Source organism: Spodoptera frugiperda, chromosome 2 (genome assembly GCF_023101765.2).
Source record: "Spodoptera frugiperda isolate SF20-4 chromosome 2, AGI-APGP_CSIRO_Sfru_2.0, whole genome shotgun sequence".
NCBI classification, from domain to species: domain Eukaryota; kingdom Metazoa; phylum Arthropoda; class Insecta; order Lepidoptera; family Noctuidae; genus Spodoptera; species Spodoptera frugiperda.
Genome location: NC_064213.1, coordinates 4,490,382 through 4,508,783, shown reverse-complemented (window position 1 = coordinate 4,508,783; position 18,402 = coordinate 4,490,382). Strand labels below are relative to the sequence as shown.

The following is an 18,402-nucleotide window of genomic DNA, read 5'->3' as shown; positions in this document are numbered from 1 at the left end:
CGTTGACATTTAGTTTCAAAATCGTTTTTCCCGAACGGGATATTTGTGTGTTCTTTGCAGATCCTAGGACTTGTTTTGAATTTAGAATTTTGCTGGTATTATTTCAGGTACCTAATCTATTGCTGCAAAATATGTGCCTGATTTTGTTAGGCCCATTTTTTATAATTTCACGATATTTTCCTTCCCCATTTGTTAGTAGTGTCTAAATAATCTTACAAAGTACATATAACTCGGAAAAAGTTACATTGGTACTTGCCGTTGGCAGTATCCGAACCAGCACTCTCATGCATGGGAAACAGGCGTCTTATCTCTGGGCAACTCTGGGCAGGGAATCTCCGGGCCACCACGACACCCAATGTCCTCTTAGAGAAAACCAATAGTACCTATATCTGAGACACAATCGTAAAGTAAATATTATACACACATTCATATAGAAAAAACAATGACCTTGGGGTCAAAAACTTGTTTGCTTGTACAAAAACCAAAAATCACACCCAAGGGAAAACAGCACAGTTCACACAAAAACTATTTTCTTTTCTCATTCCTTGAGCGACAAAAACAACATAAGCTACTCGTATGTACATGTCTTGTACATGTATGTACATACAGCATGTTCAACAAAAACAGCAGTTGTACCAAAGTTGGTGAACTGTAAATAAAGCGACTTGTTGCGTGTGACGCGTGCGTGTGTGCGCTCTCTGAGGACTCACTTTGAGGGATGGTACTTTTGTATTATTAGGAAATTTTGTCATACTGTATATTCATACATTATTGTCATTACAATTGTAATGAATTGGGTGATGTAATGCGCAGAAGTTTTGGCTTAATAGAAAATTTATTGTTGAGAACATTAAAGTGGACTATGAAACTTAGTTTTTACAGGTTATAAAACATAGTAGTAGGTTTGTAGTCGTAAAGCTTTTACTCATTTAAGGTTTCGTTTTTATTAAAGAAGTATAATTATAATGTAATAGGTTTTAATATCGAATAGTGTAAAGAGAAATATTTATGTGACAACTAGCACTTCAAATGAATTAAATTAGAATGTAATGTCTACACATACCATATGGAGAAACCTATTATTACTTAAGTTTAACCACATATTTGTTATCACCTTGGTTGGCAATATAAGAAAAATGAACGAAATACGCCCGGTAGATAAGCCAAAATATGTGCTTTTACTAGTTTAAACACTCTTTGCAAATATGGCATTGCGATCTTCAATTCCAATCTTCCCGATTCCCTAACAAGCCTTAAATTCCTAACCCCCAAAAGCACCAGGCCAGCAACGCACTTATAACGCCTCTGGTGTTACGGGTGTCCATGGAGGGCGGCGATTGCTTGCCATCAGGTGATCAGTCTGCTCGTTTAACGCCTTATACCATAAAAAAATCCTTCTGCATTCAAGACCAATTCAAAGATCTCCCAAATAATTATCCCCTTTTTTTGTAAAATTCTTCAAGAAAAAACAGGCCATTAGTACGAGTATCTAAATGATACCAAACTGAAATAAACAAGGTGCAAATGGTCGTCGAAATCCTTCACTACATTACAAGGTAATTTATAAGACATTAAGAGAATCCAACGTAAGTACTTTTTACTTGAAAAAATATTGTAAGTTGAGTGAAAAATAAATAAAGGTAAAGTATTTCTTTTATCAGCCTAAACTAAATATAAACGGATTCCATATTTGAAAAAAGAGGATCATGTCGTTATAATTAAGGATTTTATTATATGTAAGGTTAAAAGGCGGGCAACGCCCCTGTGACTCCTCTGGTGTTGTGGGTGTGCATGGTGATAACTTATTGTGTGAATTACAAATTGGGTTTAGGTGTCATGTGTATATTTGTAAACGCACCACGACACAACAGAAATTCCTAGACTTGAGCAAATTATCTATAAAAGAAAAAGAAAAGAAATTGATAATATTACAGGAACAGTAAAATAAAACACGTATACACTGAATCAGTAACATTATCACTGTAATACCAACGCGGGTAAAATGGTTTCATTACACAATGAAAACGAACCAAGAATACGTAGCGTTTGTAATAACAAATACTTTTCTAGAAAAAGCAGGCGTAATATGAAGTTCCATGTATATTGAGTAATACAGTTTATCTCTTCCTTACGATATACGATATCCAATATATGTACCATGTATGAACCGTCTGGTAAAGAAAATCCATAATCAAAAAACAATAATTGGATCAATCAAGAACGAAAATTTATTTCTGTGCCTATAAGAGTATATAATCCCACCCAAAACATAAATGTGAAAGGCTGCCAAGTTCGATAATATTGGAATGCTTCGCCTATAAAAGAAGTGAGATCTAAATAAGTACCAAGTTCCATACACAGACCTCAGTTAAAAATGATATAACAAGTTGGCAAGTTTTCACACACTTTGTTATAAACCTACTAAACGCAATGAGTCAAGTATATAATTTTCTATTAAAACTTGCCAAGTTATATCATTTTTAACTGAGGTCTGTGTATGGAACTTGGTACTTATTTAGATCTCACTTCTTTTATAGGCGAAGCATTCCAATATTATCGAACTTGGCAGCCTTTCACATTTATGTTTTGGGTGGGATTTCATTTATTTTTGTAAGGTTTATTTTCTTTTTTTCTTATTTTACTTTACTTTGACTAAATACAAACCTTGGTAACGAATTTTAGGTCGGTACGACCATTGGAAGATATAGATAATTTTTTTGTTTTAGTTCCTTAGGGGTATGAATTTACACCTTCATTATTTTTAAAACCGACTCACACTTGGCCATTTTCAGATTTTTTCCTTTACCTTGACCTAAAGACCTACCTCCATGCCAAATTTCAAGTCAATACGACCATTGGAAGTGGTCTAGGTTTTTTAATGAGTGAGTGAGTCAGTCAGTCAGTCAGTGAGTGTATAGTAAAAATAGCGATTTTCTGACGTCAATATCTCAAGATCTACAATAGGTACATTAATGAAATTTTGTATTTTAGATAAGTAAATAGATCTCGACAGATACTAGAAATTTCATATGCGTAGATAAAATAGATTTTGAGTTATAGGTGGGTCGAACTTGGCCCGAAATGGTTCGTGTAATATAACCCACGGCCGGTGTGTCGGTTTTTTTGCTCGAACTTGGCGGACACACTGCCGTGTGTCTAGATAAGTATTCACTGCATAAGAAAGACTAAAAGACCTACTTATATTGTGTCTGCATACATATTTGACACCGAGAAGTGTTGTTTTTTTCGAATAATGAAACGAACGTTACTAGGATATTTTCCTGTATCGTGGATGCGTTTACAAACATACAAGTTCACATATACATAACACCTTTTTTTTTTTTTTTTTTTTTTTTTTTTTTTTTTTTTTTTAGCGCACGGGAGGTCGCACCAGGCGGCGGCCAATTTTATGGCGAGAGCGGTTGCGACGGTCGTTGCAAGGATCCGGCAATTGGGACTCGAGGTGGCGCTCCACAAGTCCGAGGCCATGTGTTTTCATGGCCGCGGGAACGCGCCACCTCTGGGTGGGTCCCAAATAACGGCAGGAGGGGTTACCATCGGTGTCGGGACGACGATGAAGTACCTAGGACTCGTCCTCGACAGTCGATGGAACTTCGTGGAGCACTTCCGACGTTTGGCTCCTAAGTTGGAACGGACGGGGGCTGCGCTTAAGCGGCTCCTGCCCAACCTCGGGGGCCAAATGCCTCCTGCCGGAGGTTGTACGCGGGGATCGTGCGGTCCATGGCCCTCTACGGCGCCCCTGTATGGGCCCCGAGTCTGATGCGGCGGCCAGCTCGGGCGCTACTTACGTCCCAGAGGGTCATGGCCATCCGAATAATCCGTGGATATCGTACGATCTCCGGGGAAGCGGCGAACCTCCTTGCCGGATTGCCACCATGGGATCTGGAGGCAAAGGTGCTTGCGCGCGTCTTTAGTTTGCACGCCGACGCGCGTCGCCGGGGCGAAACTCCGCTGCCGCGCCAGATTAGTGCGTGGCGGGACGAGTTCCGGCGTGATCTCATGGTGGAATGGCAGCAACGACTGTCGCAACCTAGGGCTGGGCTCGCTGTCATTGCAGCGGTAAGTCCCCTCTTTGAGGAGTGGCTAGAGAGGCGCCACGGCGTCCTCACCTACCGCCTGACGCAGGTGCTTACCGGACATGGAAGTTTCGGTAGGTTCCTGTTTCTGATTGGGCGGGAGGAAACGCCCGGGTGTCATCACTGTGCGGACCGCCCGGAGGATACGGTGGAGCATACGGTGGCGGTGTGCCCTGCATGGGCTGAGCACCGCCGTGTCCTCAGGGATGTGGTCGGCGACGGCGACCTCTCGCGTCCGGCATTGGTTCAGACCATGGTGCGGAGCGAGGGGGACTGGGATGCCGTCTCCTCCTTCTGCGAAGCAGTCATGCTAGCTAAGGAGGAGGCGGGGCGCGTGAGAGAACGAACCTCTTCACGCCCCAGCCGTCGCGAGAGACACTCCGGGCGTCGGGGATCGCGAGACGATCTCCGGCCACCGTAAGTGCGGGTCTGCGGACGGTGAGCAAGGGTAGCTCGCCGCCCGACCAGAACCAGACCCGTGCGTGCGGCGCGTCGCGTTCCGCGCGCGCCTCAAAGAGCCATCAGACCACCACAGATGGGGCCCAATAGGGCTGATGCTTAATCCGGAGCTGCGGACTACCTAGCGGGTTTACCGGGGCTCCGGCTTGACAAGCAGGAGAAGGAACGGGGTGGTTTTTAGTCAGTAAGAGTCTGACACTCCCTCTCGCTTTGCCCTGGCGAGAGAAGTCATTGGATGATTTTCCCCCCTGAAAAAAAAAAAAAAAAAAAACATAACACATAGACCCGAAACAATAATTTATGGATCAGACAAAGAGTTGTTCCGTGCGGGAATCAAAAACGCTATACGTTGTGAGGCAGTCGGTTACCCAGGTATCGCACTAACCGTGCAGTCATATGAATAAGGAAAAAAATAATATCTTTGAATCTTACCTATCATTAACAAACATGTGTAATGTTTGCTTTGAACAGGCTTCAAAACTTTATTTTTTTTAAATATTCACCTTTAGAAAGTTTGATTTTAATTCAGTAACGAACCTAGTTCCACAACTACTAGTTATTGGATTCTACGTAAAATAAATCTTCTGAACACAAGGGAAAACCTCAGGCGGGAAGCTAGCTACTATTATTGTATACATACATAGACTTTGACGCTACTAAACGTGCAGGGTTTTGATTTCGTTAAACCATATTGTTTCCACCCGATACACTCGAGGAAGTTACTGTTCTACTTCGAAACGTTATTAAGCAAATATACTTCGAAATATTATGTATATCGCAGAAATGTGGTGAAAGTTTGGAATTTGATTTTCTATGAATTTCCTACTTTAGACATTGTTTTTCTCTAAAGACTGAAGACTATTTTATCTACCTATACTTATACTTTGTAATTTATAAGGCTGAACAGTTTGTTTTGTTTGTTTGTTCGCTAATCTACTACTACTAATCAGATTTGAATAAATATCTCTGTGTTGGATAGTCCATTTATTGAGGAAGACTATAAAATATCACGCTATTATCAATAGGAGCCGAGTAGAGCGGGTAAAACCGCTCGGAGTAACTAGTTCATTATAAAGTTGTACTCACTGTCTTTATTCAAAAATATTTCAATAGTTTCTTTAAGTCAGGCTTCCTTGTGACCACTGATACGGCTTATGAAACTACTGATCAATACTTATTCCTTGTCCATATAAGAAAAGGCTTTTATCCGACGATAGACTGTTACAAGCCGTTAATATGATATGACACGGTTATAATATACCTAAGACCCCAACTAGTTAGGTGATCCTAACTTAGACAAATTGTAAAAGCAATTTCACTCTCCCTTTCTGATTAGACCCATCGCCTCGCTGTACGAAATGGCTGACACGTTGCACACACATATTGTGTTTGCTCAGTGCGTTTTGGCACTTCTCCAGCCAGTTCATTTATCTGACGAACAGTGAATCTTCCGGATGCACCTTCGTATAAGTATTACTGTATAACACCGGGTTATTCTGATGTTGCTGTCATGAGCTATTTATGGATATGATGAGCTTAGTGACTGATTGTGTGAAATGTGATTGTAACAAGATGTCCTGCGTGAGCGATCTAGACGCGAAAACAACTGTCGAAATCTATTCACGTGGTCTATGTGACCAATCGCTCGTCGGATGCGGTGAGGCGCGGTGAGATGCGGCGCGAACGCGAATAATTGGCTTTTTTTTGGTTTTTCGAAAATTTCTCAGTAGTAGCACGGAATTTGGAATTGTGGCCAATATACCTAAAGTTCATCCACTAGGTATTACATGGGACTTATAACACAAATGGTGAAGTGTCACTATGTGCCGTAATGTGCAGGTACATCTCTACCTATCCCTTCGTGGGAAAGGCAAGAATTGTGACAAATCCCAAAATTTTAATAAGTTCCTGTCATACCTACTCTCACACGGTTTTTAGTGAAGGTCTAATTCTAATTATCACAAAAATGGTTATGAAAAATATTGTCACAATCTACTAAAATTTTCCCTCAAAATTCAAATCCGACGTCAAAAGCCGGATAGTTTACGTGCTCCACTACATTTCAAACGATTTTAATCTCTCGAATAAACTCCGATTTAAGTAGTACTTGCCGATTTTATCAACTTTTTACATTTCTCGTCGGCTTGGGGACGTTTTAGCACTCCAGTTGCGCTGGGACCGGTGAATCTAAATTGACTTATTTGAAGGATGAATAATATTTATTTTCTTTTAGTTTCTACCATTTCTTTTAGGTTGTCGTAAGTTTTTTTAATACCATATAAATTCGAGTCCATTATTTGGTCATTGTTTGATACAAACTATTATATTCATATTAACTAATAATCATGGTTTACTCGCGTAAATTAATAGAGAACTCACTCTTCATCATGAGCAGCGTGTGCGACGTCGCTATATCAGCGCACGCTCTCTGTGACGCGAAACTAGTAGAGCTTTTCTCTATTAATTTGAATGAGTGAATCTTGATTTTTGGTTAATTTAAAATGTCTCACGGTAATTATTATAAAACCTATTTTATTCTTTGCATTATATCATTATTATTAAATAATCTATTACTACAGTTCAAGCCCAAATATTGCAATGAAAAACTTATTCTCATGCATACATAAGTCTTGAAAGATTGACGTTCATTCATTCTTAATCCGCAATCAGACTTCAAATCTTTCTTTCAATCCATGAATTGATTGCACAGACTTAGATACATAGGTATCTTCACCTTGTTTCATTTAGTTCAATATGAAACCAGTCTATGTATTCTGCTAAATCAGAAACTTGAAACCTTGTTAAAGTTTTGAATATCTCAGCTGTAAGTCTGAAGCTGAATTAATTTCTAGCAAGTTCTCTGGTGCTATCTACATCATTGCACTTTTGTAATTATGTGATTCATTTTCAAAGGTGGATAGATTGTGGTTTAGTTCAAAAGAATATTTTTAAACTGTTGTTTGTTGTCCAAAGATGTTTGTTTGGTATAGTCATCGTCGCAAACTAGACTGCATGTTGCAAACATTACAAACAAAATTTGTTTGGGCAACGATTTAATTTCAAAATTTCTTGACTAATACATTAACTTAAGACATCGAGAAATTTTTATGACTGCAAAAATGGATTCGTCGTAAAAATCATTCTGTATTCAGCGACACTTTGTGGCCTATACCAGGTTGCTCTAGGTTAATAGGTTTATCTGGTAATTTTCCCCAAAAACCTAGGCGCGTTTTGAAGGTTTCCCCGTCAAATTTTATAAATTAAAGTACTCGAACGGAACTCAAGACGATAATATGTTGTTACATAACAACATTTCATAGCGAAAAATATTCATTTTCCTTATACGTATTCAGAGGCTTGACAAAGTTAATTTCTTGTCGACGAGCGCTGAGCAAACAGAATATTCCCGCCGAGTACAAAGTACACAGGAGAGTGCTTTGACCGATTTCTAAAATTGGATTCGAAATTTAGTTTACTAGGTCTTACTGGAGTAGCGCTGCGTATCATCGGGAATACGAATTCATTTCGTCGGGTTTATGATTACGAGTATTTCCTAGTTAGAACGTTAATGTTATTTTAAAGACTGACATGTTTTTGTTAGTACGTACTGCCTCGTTGGCTAAGTGGTTGCAGTCGGGTGAAGTACCGCTGGGCTTTTTTCGGTTTTTCGAAAATTTCTCAGTAGTAGCACGGAGTCTGGAAATGTGGTATATAGTAATAGGCTCACTATCTATTACATGGGACTTACAACATAAATTGTGAAAAGTGGGTGTACAGTGGCATACGGGCCATAATGTGCACCTCTGCCTGCCCCTTCGGGGGTAGGCAGTATCTATCTAAACATAATAGTAACAAACATTTTAGCAATTCTGTATATAACACACACTTAAGTATATTGCTTCTTTTATTTGGTATGGAATTACTTATGTATCTTTACCATACATAAGAGTTATAGATTAATTCTTTTACTCTTAATTCTCGTTAATACTTTTATACAAAATTTTATTCCACAACGATTCGCAGCAATACTTTCGTTATAAAATGTAAAATATTAATTTTCTTTCTGATTTCTATTTCACAATCAAACGTCACAGAATGAAAGAATTGCTCGAGTTAAGCACACAAATAATTTTGTATTACTACGGTTTTCATTGTAATATTTCTTTTACAAATAATATACAGTGCGGAGTATTTTTCTACCCCTTTGTTACCGCGATAAAGGTTCTTACTTAGATTAAGAACTATTATATTTGTAGATTATTTTGTTGTTTTTTCTTGAGTCAATGTTGTTATTACATAAAACCTTGAGTATTTGAGTAAATAATGATTATAATGGAGTCTAGAATAAATAGATTTCTCTTTTTGGACACTACTGTTAATAAACTTACCCCCGTACTCAGAGTCATTTAATAGTTACTTAACCAAGTCCTTAGCAATTGTTTTCGATACAAAGTCGTTACTAAGGAATGGTTTCAGTAATCATAAAATGTATCTGAGTACGGCAGTTAGATAGAATATTAGAAGAATGCTTTAATAAGCAGTATCAGTAGTATTTAAATAACTTTCCTTCAAATCTAGTTTAAACAATAATCATTCTATTAATAACCAATGACACAAAAAACAACGATTCGCAATTGAAACAGCAGACACCGCACACATCAATTAAATTCAATGGTTGTGTTTATTTTATCGCCGTTTGATTTAAAATAACATCATCCCGTATGCAGAATTCATATACTATTTTTGTAAGCTTGATTGGATGTTTTACAATCTACTGAATATGAATATTCGTATTTGATATGAATATGCTATCTACATAATAATCCACGTGCGTGCATATTTAATTAATTATTTTGGATTTAAATCATCTGTTGGGACGTTATGAGCGGAAAATTATAATCATAGGTACGTAGGTATAACAATTCAGTTTACTGTAGCGAGTTGGTCTAATATTATCGTATGATAAATGTAATGGACCAGTCGCTTTATTTGTATATTGTAGTGTCTATTTTCTGATCCGTATTTAAGATAATTTTTAACTGTATTTGACATAATTATTAGATGTTGTTGAAACACATATTTTTTCGACATATTGTTGACCCTGATTTATAAGACTATTTTTTTTCTACGTCTTTTATATATTTTATTTTATAAAGTAATAATTAGATAATTTTTTTCACAATAAGTATCGTGAGACTAACCATATGAGCAGCGTGCGCAGACGCGATGACATATTCATATCCAATAGGCTCCGCGTGATGAAGAGTCCCTCTGTGACTCGAAACTAATAGAGATTTTCTCCATTAATATGTGTATTTTAGTTAACATTTTTCACTATAAGCAAATCCTGTAGAGAAACGAATTTAAAGGCTGTGGCAACCATAACACAATTTGTTGAACCGTACACTTTGATTCAAAGCAAACTCGATCCAACGGCAGCGTCCGTTTCATTTCTGGAGCCAACCGAGCGAATATTCATTTAGATATCTCTCGTTTTCGGTAACAAACATTGCTTTCGTAAAACAATAGTATTATCGACACTATAATAACTTTAGCTTGTGGCACCGACTTCTGACCTATTAGTGGGTAACCTATCAGTACTTATAATATAATAGTTACAGTAGTTTTTAGTTTTGCTTTTTTGAAGTCGGTTTTTAAACGCAGTTTTTTACTTTAGTCCAGATTGACTCACAATGTTTTCCTTCGCCATCTGTAAGCGGTGTCTCAATAATCTCAAAAAGTACAGAATAACTCGGTAAAAGTCACATTCGTACCTGCCTAGTTTCAAACAGCTCATTGTTTAAGAAGTAGGCGTTTTAACCTCAAGACCAACACGACATTTTTGGGTTAAAGATCTAATGAATAGAGAAAATTATACAATGACTAGCAAACCCGGCGAACTCCGATTCGCCACCAATGATTTTTCCTGTTTTCCTGCTTTTCTCTTGAATTTTTTTCTGATTTTTTTTTTGCTGTAAACCTTACGTAGCCCGGAACCCTTTTCATCGAATGCAAAACCGTGGAAATCGGTTCGTGCGTTTTGGAGTTCTACAGCGTCGGGAAAGAAAACCCGAATATTTTTTATATTATAGATATTATCAACTAATGCTAGTACCATGTTTGCGCAGAGCCCCCGCGGACGTCTCCGCAGCAGGACGGTGGGCTGGTGGGAGCTACGCCCCGATCGTCCGTGTCTCCGCCTGATCCCTCGCCCACGTTTCCCACGGTAAAGTATAGTGAGGATGCTTAGAAGTTATGAAATGGTTTTAATTTGGATGTAAGTAATGTATCTAGAATGCTCTAAATGAAGGATTCCTTTTTCTGGTCAAGGATCACTTTTATAATTCTTGTTGTTTTAAGGACCACTGTTACTAAGGTAGTTCATGTGGTCCCATAATTGTACAACAGTGATTTTTAGATTATTATTTTTTATGTTTGTTTTTTTTTTATTTATTTCAAATCAAGTGTTTCCTTTCATATAAGTTTAATTAGATATTTAGGGCACTTTTCCACCAGAGATGTGAAAAGCACCCTGAACTATGGTGTTTCTGGGATAGAGGTTTAAGTCTTTGTATTTTCTTTTTTTTTATATTCATTTCATGGGCCATTTCTTGTTTTCTACAGCCCACTAGTAGTTCACGGACTATCAGTTGAGAACCACTGCTCTAAACAGATCATAATTTGTACCTGTATACCAAATTATTGTGCTGACTGTACGCATAGTAACAAGATAACGTACATAGAGCAGGAATGATTAACAAAATGTTGCTTTTACATAGCAACGGCTTAATCAGATACCTATGTAATTAGATCTTGTAATCAGGTAAATTACCGAATGTCGTTAAAGCATTATGTCTTAAGATTTAATTCTAATCTATAATTAACCTCCAGTCGAATTTCACAGAAGACATAATTGAATCAATATCCATGTCAATTAGCATAATTAGGTTCAGTTGTTTAGCCTTAAATAGAGAATAATTCAATGTTTAACATGTAAGGTAAAATGGTTCTTATCATGAATGTTTTAAAATTCAGAATTAGTTAAACCGTAATTATTTCTGTTCCTATTTTAGCAAGTAATACTAATACGTATTTTTAACACAGATACGAGGCGTGGAGATTGGCATAGTAGTATTGGTGCTAATCGTATGGATTGGGGCGATCGCACTGTTCTTCAATAGATGGGGAAAGATCAGAATGCTGCTGCCATACCAGCCAGACTATAAACAGGAACAATTAAAGGTAAATCTAATGACATTAATGATATTTACACCTATAGTAATATACAAAGCTGAAAAATTTGTTTATTTGAACGGCTAAACTTTAGAACCACTGGTTTGAATTGAATAATGCTATTTGTGTTGGGTAGTTCATTTATCGAGGACAGCTAAAGGCTATGAAATATTACCCTATGATTTAATAGGAGCCCAGCAGAGTGGGTGAAACTACGGGAGTAGCTAGTTAAAGATGCTAATGAAGAATTTACGAAAGTAAAGTTAATAGAGATAGTCAAAAATAATAAAATCAGATTAAAACTAAGATATGAAAGCTGTTCATAATAAAGTTAATGATAACAATTAGCTAGAAATAAGTTTAAGAAAAATCATGAGCAAAGCTAAAGTTTTTAATGAATTATTTTAGTTTAGTTAATTTCTATTCAATTCACTATGCACAATGGGAGCTAACAATCAAATTACTTAAAAGATTTACTTGATGAATTCTATTTCTTTTATCTAAATTAATTTGAAATGCAATTAAGAATACTAAGAGGATTATTTTACAATTGAATTTTATTACATTTTGGTTTTAGAAGTTTATTATTTTAATTGAAAATAATGGTTTACTCCTGTGAATATCTAAGAAAAGCTCTACTAGTTTCAAGAAAAGCTCTACTAGTTTCGAGTCACAACGGGACTCGTCCTTATGAGCAACGTTATTTTCAATTAATTTAGTATGTGACACGATAGTTGTTATACAAAATTTGATTCGTACCAATCAATATGATTTCAACAGGTGGATCAATGTACATCTCATGTACCGACGTCGCTATAGGATTTCAATATGGTTTGTTCATGGCCCAAAAATTGCTAATCTATAATCTTTCCCAGTAATTCTAGTATCCTCTACCTTAGTTCTCATGATAAAGTATTTAGTCCAAATTGCCATGAATTCTTCGGATAACCTCTTTGTCTCCGATGTTACCAAACCTCTTTTATATTTGCTTCTGCATAATGTACCATTAATATTTTCAATCCTTGTTGAAATTTTATAATGTAGGTATTGTTACAGTAGATAGGTACTTCTAGTTTCCGTCCAGCTTAGCTTGCAGTAAAAATCTTCTGTTTCGTGGCCCTAAAATTATAATAACACTATTTTAAGCTTAATCAACATAAATTTTGCCGTCATCAGTCATAAGTTGGTTACAATTATGAACCAAAATTTTTGCTTGCTTCAACAAAATTTTGAGGGCTTTACAAGAACGTATAAATGTCATACTTCTTAAATTAAATTGTATCAGATCTCTAGGTATTTTAAGCTTCAATCCCATTTTGGAATTTAATTCGTAGTTGTTATGATTGGTTTTCGCTTGGCAGGTGCCAGGAAGCAGTGCTTTAGCCGCTGCAGCGGCTGGAGGCACATGTGGGGCTCATTCAGCACCATCTGCGTGTTCGGTAAATGTAATTTCATTTTCTTCTCTATTTGTAGATACTCAATCAATTCTGCAATCAACATTGAACCTTATGAACACATCAATATAAAGTACACATTTCAAAAACTTATCTACGTTATTATAATTTGTCTCATCTTCAGTATTGATTGCAAAATTGTAAGTAGACTTTGTAGTTACGAAAGTAATTTTAATATTTTTAAGCTAATCTCCTTCCAAATATTTCTCATCAAAACTTATATCATTACTTGATTGTACATTTTCATCAATTCTACTAAACTCACTTACTGTACTCTGAATAACCTTAGACAGAATTAATCCAATCTCGTTCTGGTCATTGAAAATTTAAGGTGAACTAAATTAAAAATACTAGAATATATAAGGTGTTCTAAAATTACCTGCCATGGCTTTAATAGGAGGTAGTGTTGTCTTTGAAGATTACAATAGTGAAGAAATTTCGCACCCCGCATCAGTTAATTTAATTTGAAAACATAAGGAAGTAAAATAAACATTCACTCTACTCTGCATAGCGTGGTTAACAAATACGCAAGATGTGTTGCTTCAGCGAAAACAATTGCTTTCATTGAAAAAAAAACGATAAAGGCACTGAAAGATATAAATCACACGTAGGTAGATTTACTTTTATGAAAGAAGAAAATCATAATTAATAATTTATATTTACTGTTGTAATCTTCAAACACAACACTACCTCCCAGTAAAGCCGTGGCAAATATTTAAGAACACCTTAAATTCCTTTTTGTCAAATTAACAGACCATACTTAATCTTACTTTAATGATTCAAGATCGCCAACTCGTATAAAATCTAACAACTCTATAGATTTATTAAATTAAAAGCATTTTGATAATTTCTAGGTAAATTGAAAATTTCCACGATCCAGACTATTTATTGTTCCCTTGATTTCTGTTGGCAAGTGAAATTTATTTAGTCTTATGAAAAAATATGGACTTAGCGTACACGAACATGCACTTACCTATTTGAATAAAATAAAATCTAAGAATGAACATACAAATCTGATACTGTCGGGGTTTCTAGCAAATGGTATCGCATTTTTACATCTTTCAAGGCTAAGCTTTATTACTATAAAAGGTTTCGTTACTATTATTTCTTTGTAGGTAAAATTATGATTTTTAATTGTGATTCAAACAGGTGTTGTTAGGGTAAAGGGTATGTACCTACAACAGATGTTTAATTTAATTTCTAGTTCTATTAAAACATAAATATAAATTATGTTGTGTATGTAATAATTAAATGGAAAACACGTATACACTGCACTTGACTAGAGGGTAGACTAGGAAGTAGAGGGTTCGCACGGAGTAACTCTTTCTGTGATCCACAAATTGTTGCTTCGAGTCTGAGAGTCATGTGTATGTTTGTCAACGCACCCACGACACAGAAAAAAATCCTAGTGTGGGGCAACGCTATATTAAAAAAAACTTATTCATTATCGAAGAAAAATATCAAGCTATTACTCGTAGCACGGAATCTGGAATTCTGCCCGGTATATGGCAATAGCCTCACTACATGGGACTTATAATACTAATGATGAAAAGTGTGTGTACTATTGTACATTTTATAACAAGAACACAATAAATTAGAATACGGATCCAATCAGATACCTTCATTTACTATCTGGAGTGTATCATCGACTGCCAAGGTCAGTTGAATTACTTGGCTTGCAGTAAAACTGAGTAGCGTGATTCCGAACCGCAATGCAGCATTACTTACGAAGGTCACGGTAAATCCTGCAGCTTGAATCTAAATTTAGAACTATGGGCCATATTGTTTTAAACATTGCGTGGCATAGATTCTCACGATATAGGCTTATAGCTGATTGATTATTTTCTTTTAATTGGTTTAGATAAGTTCCCGTTTGTAGGAAAATTGTAGTTAGTTTCTTAAGGGAATGATTTGTTTGTACTTTGTTGCGAAATGTGTTAATGAGATGGGTTTATAAGAATATCTTTATAATTATCAGGTATGAATTTTCTCATTCATGAAACTGTAGATTGCAGTAATAATCTGCTCTAGAGCTTAAAGTACACGTATGCTTTCTTACGAATAAATAAAGCATAGAACAGAATGTATGATGTGAAGTTAGTAAACATGGCAGTAAAAATAAACTTAGACTTGATCATTTCAACCCTGAGGCACAATCCTATTAATCATATTTAGTTTTTTTTTACATTTGATTCTTTTCAACACTATTAACAACGCTCCAAAAAAAGCTGCTGAATTTTTCCCTTAAATAATTTTCTATAGATACCATTCATACATATTTTACACATACATTGCGCTGTTTATATACAAACAAAAATAAAACCAGTAATAAAGTCCTCAAATGCAAACACACTCGTTCACTGATAAAATATTGGGCGCACATGTCAATTCAAAAGCTATAAAAAACCAGTTAACATGGTCTCCTTTTGTATGATCTTTCCACACATTGAACAGTCAATTTATACTGGTTTTGCATAACTTGACGTGTAACTATGTACTGGGATATGAGACTTGGTATTTACCTTTCTGCCGACCCTTTGACGAAGTTATAAAGGTTCGCATCAGATTTCCTGTTTTGTGCGTTTGTTTCCTAGCATCTGTGTTTAATTGAAAACTGGTGTACCATGTGTATTCGGCTGTCATGGAGAATTTATTGTGTGAAAGGGCTTTGTGAATGGGTCAAAATTTTACTGTCAGTGGATGTTACTGTATATGGTGAATGGAGTAGAAAAATGTGATTTTTTGAGGGGGGAAATCATCCAAAGTGCAGGAGAAATCCCGCCTTGGACGAGGCAAGAGGGAGTTTCAGTCTTACTGAGTAAAAACCACCCCAATCTTACTTCTGCTTGTCAAGTAAGATCCTGTAATAGGCAATTCGTAACTCCGTGTCAATACTGCTATGACTCAGTTTAATCTTGTTTGTGGTTAGCGATCTTATCTAAAACAGGGTATTTATACCCTGATCAAAAAATAGAAATAATCAAAACGAAAGAAAACTCAATCTTTTAAATCCACCATAAATACCCAAATCAACCGCTTGAATTACAATACATTACATGAAAGTACTCCACTTCGCCTTTTATAAAACTTTTACTACGTCACAACCGTTTTTATTTTTATTGAGTGATGGGGACTGAGTTGAAGTCGAACCAATTTTATAGGTTTCACCTCCTTAAAGTATGTTACGAAGCGAGCGGCAATATCATTTTAAAAACTTTGCTGGAAAATGTGAGAAAATGCTTTCCTTGCTCGATGAGGCAATAGCACGTACGACTACGACATAAAATCGTTTCGCTGAAGATGTTACGTGCTAATAAAATCGTCTTCGCATTTTTACAAGAAGTATGTTTGTAAAGTGTTTATGTTTGCGTTGAACTTTAACTTTAGCAATTTATTCGGTGGATAATAATGTAAGGTAATAAATATTTAGGGCTGACTTTGATGAATCAGGTTGAAAATTAAATGCTTTATTATAATGTGTCAAGAAAAGCCCTAGAATTTGTCTCCGTAAAAATGTGTATTAGTATAAAAAATTGAGTCTTGTCTCCAATATACTGCCGCACTCAGACTCATTTAATGTTTACTTAACCCAGTCCTTAGCAATTGTTTTCGTAACAAAATATTTACTAAGGAATAGTTTAAGTAATCATAAAATGTCTCTGAGTACGACAAATAGTAATCTTCTGTACTACTTTTCGACTTTTACATAATATGTAAGTAAGTCTTATTCACAATTATTTTCTCAACCACAAATCAAACAATACAAATACAAACAAAAACAAAACAAAAACAAAATCTCTTCCGCGCACTTAATTCAAGCAAAACCAACAAATATTTACGAACGGACACATTAAATCGATAATAGGCCCTAAAATACCCCATTTCCTGCTGATACGTAAAATGGGGAATAAAATATAATTCTTATTACAATTCCCTTTAGCGGGGGTGGAAGTGTGCCTTAGTATTTTAAGTGGTCGTAAGCAAATTATTACGGGTATTCGCAGCTGCTTGCGCTTTGCAAACCAGGTTTGCCTGGCATAATTAGGTTAAATATTTTTGACTAGCCATCCGCCCCGGTTCTGCACGAATTTGTTTGTTTTCTATATTATACATGTATAATTTCTCTGTGATCACTCTATTTATAAAAATAAACCTACATCATTAATAAACTTTCTTTGAATAAAAATTTTATCTATTAAAAGAAACAGCATTAAAATTCCTTGCGTAGTTTTAAAGATGTAAGCATATAATTATGTAGATGACTAGAGATCGATAGATTCATTTTAGATAACACCTTCAACATACGTGTTAAAGTGCGAATCCTATTATTTTTGAATTTGGTTAAAAAGAGACTATGATTTATATCATGTAATAATTTTCTTCCTAGCCTAACCATGCTTTTAACTGCTAATGACCAAATTTGAATAGTCAATAGGGCCTTACGTCTATTTAACTATTATAGTGAACCCCGAAAATGAGGTCTGGTAAGTGGCAATGACCTCACTACATGACATAGGATGAGACAGCAACACATAATAATGGTCACGTTTAGACAAGCCCTTCAAAATTAATTATTATATTTTTAGGCTTACTCACGTAACTATTTAACGAGGAACTCGACTCTATAAACAAAGCTCTTCAAAGAAAAAAAAATAGCGTGAAGTTATAATATCTTTTGTATGTTTTATAACTAACACATAATACTTAAAACGTCTTGCGGCCTTTTAAACGCTCATTCACTACCATCTGCATAAGCCTTTATAGAAACGATAAACTAAGTTGTAAAGCGTATTTTATATGGCATTATATAGCACCAAGCTTCTCGTTTCAAATAAAACAAGCTTCGCAGATGTGTCTTTTTTCATTACATCAGTCCGATGTGATTTGGAGTCTCTATTTTATTAGGCGACAATAAAATCCTTGTTGATGGGACGTTTGATTAGATTGTCACAGTTGACGTCAATGAGACGGCGATTTTTGAGTTGTGAGATGTTGAGGGAAACTAAAATGTTTTGTTTTTGGGTGCTTTTCTAATTGTTGTAGAGGAGTGTTAGAGTGCTTTTCTAACTGAGATGTGCTATTCTACGTTGCTGTGGATTCGTTTGGCTTCCTCCAATCATATTCATCGGTACACATTAGTTTAGCACTGGTGGAGACAG

At 35.9% G+C, this 18,402-nt stretch overlaps 1 protein-coding gene across 4 annotated transcripts in view; it reads left to right on the top strand.

Annotated features, from left to right (window-relative positions):
- Window positions 1-18,402, top strand: part of LOC118269237 (uncharacterized) — a 178,695-nt gene that overhangs the window by 128,525 nt on the left and 31,768 nt on the right. For 2 of the 4 annotated variants that reach the window (XM_050700428.1, XM_050700421.1), the window contains exons 5-7: window positions 10,685-10,782; window positions 11,661-11,798; window positions 13,151-13,234. In XM_050700428.1, the coding sequence (XP_050556385.1) occupies window positions 10,685-10,782; window positions 11,661-11,798; window positions 13,151-13,234 (320 nt within the window). The remainder of the gene's footprint in view (window positions 1-10,684; window positions 10,783-11,660; window positions 11,799-13,150; window positions 13,235-18,402) is intronic. The other 2 variants (XM_050700430.1, XM_050700425.1) reach the window with 1 other exon arrangement.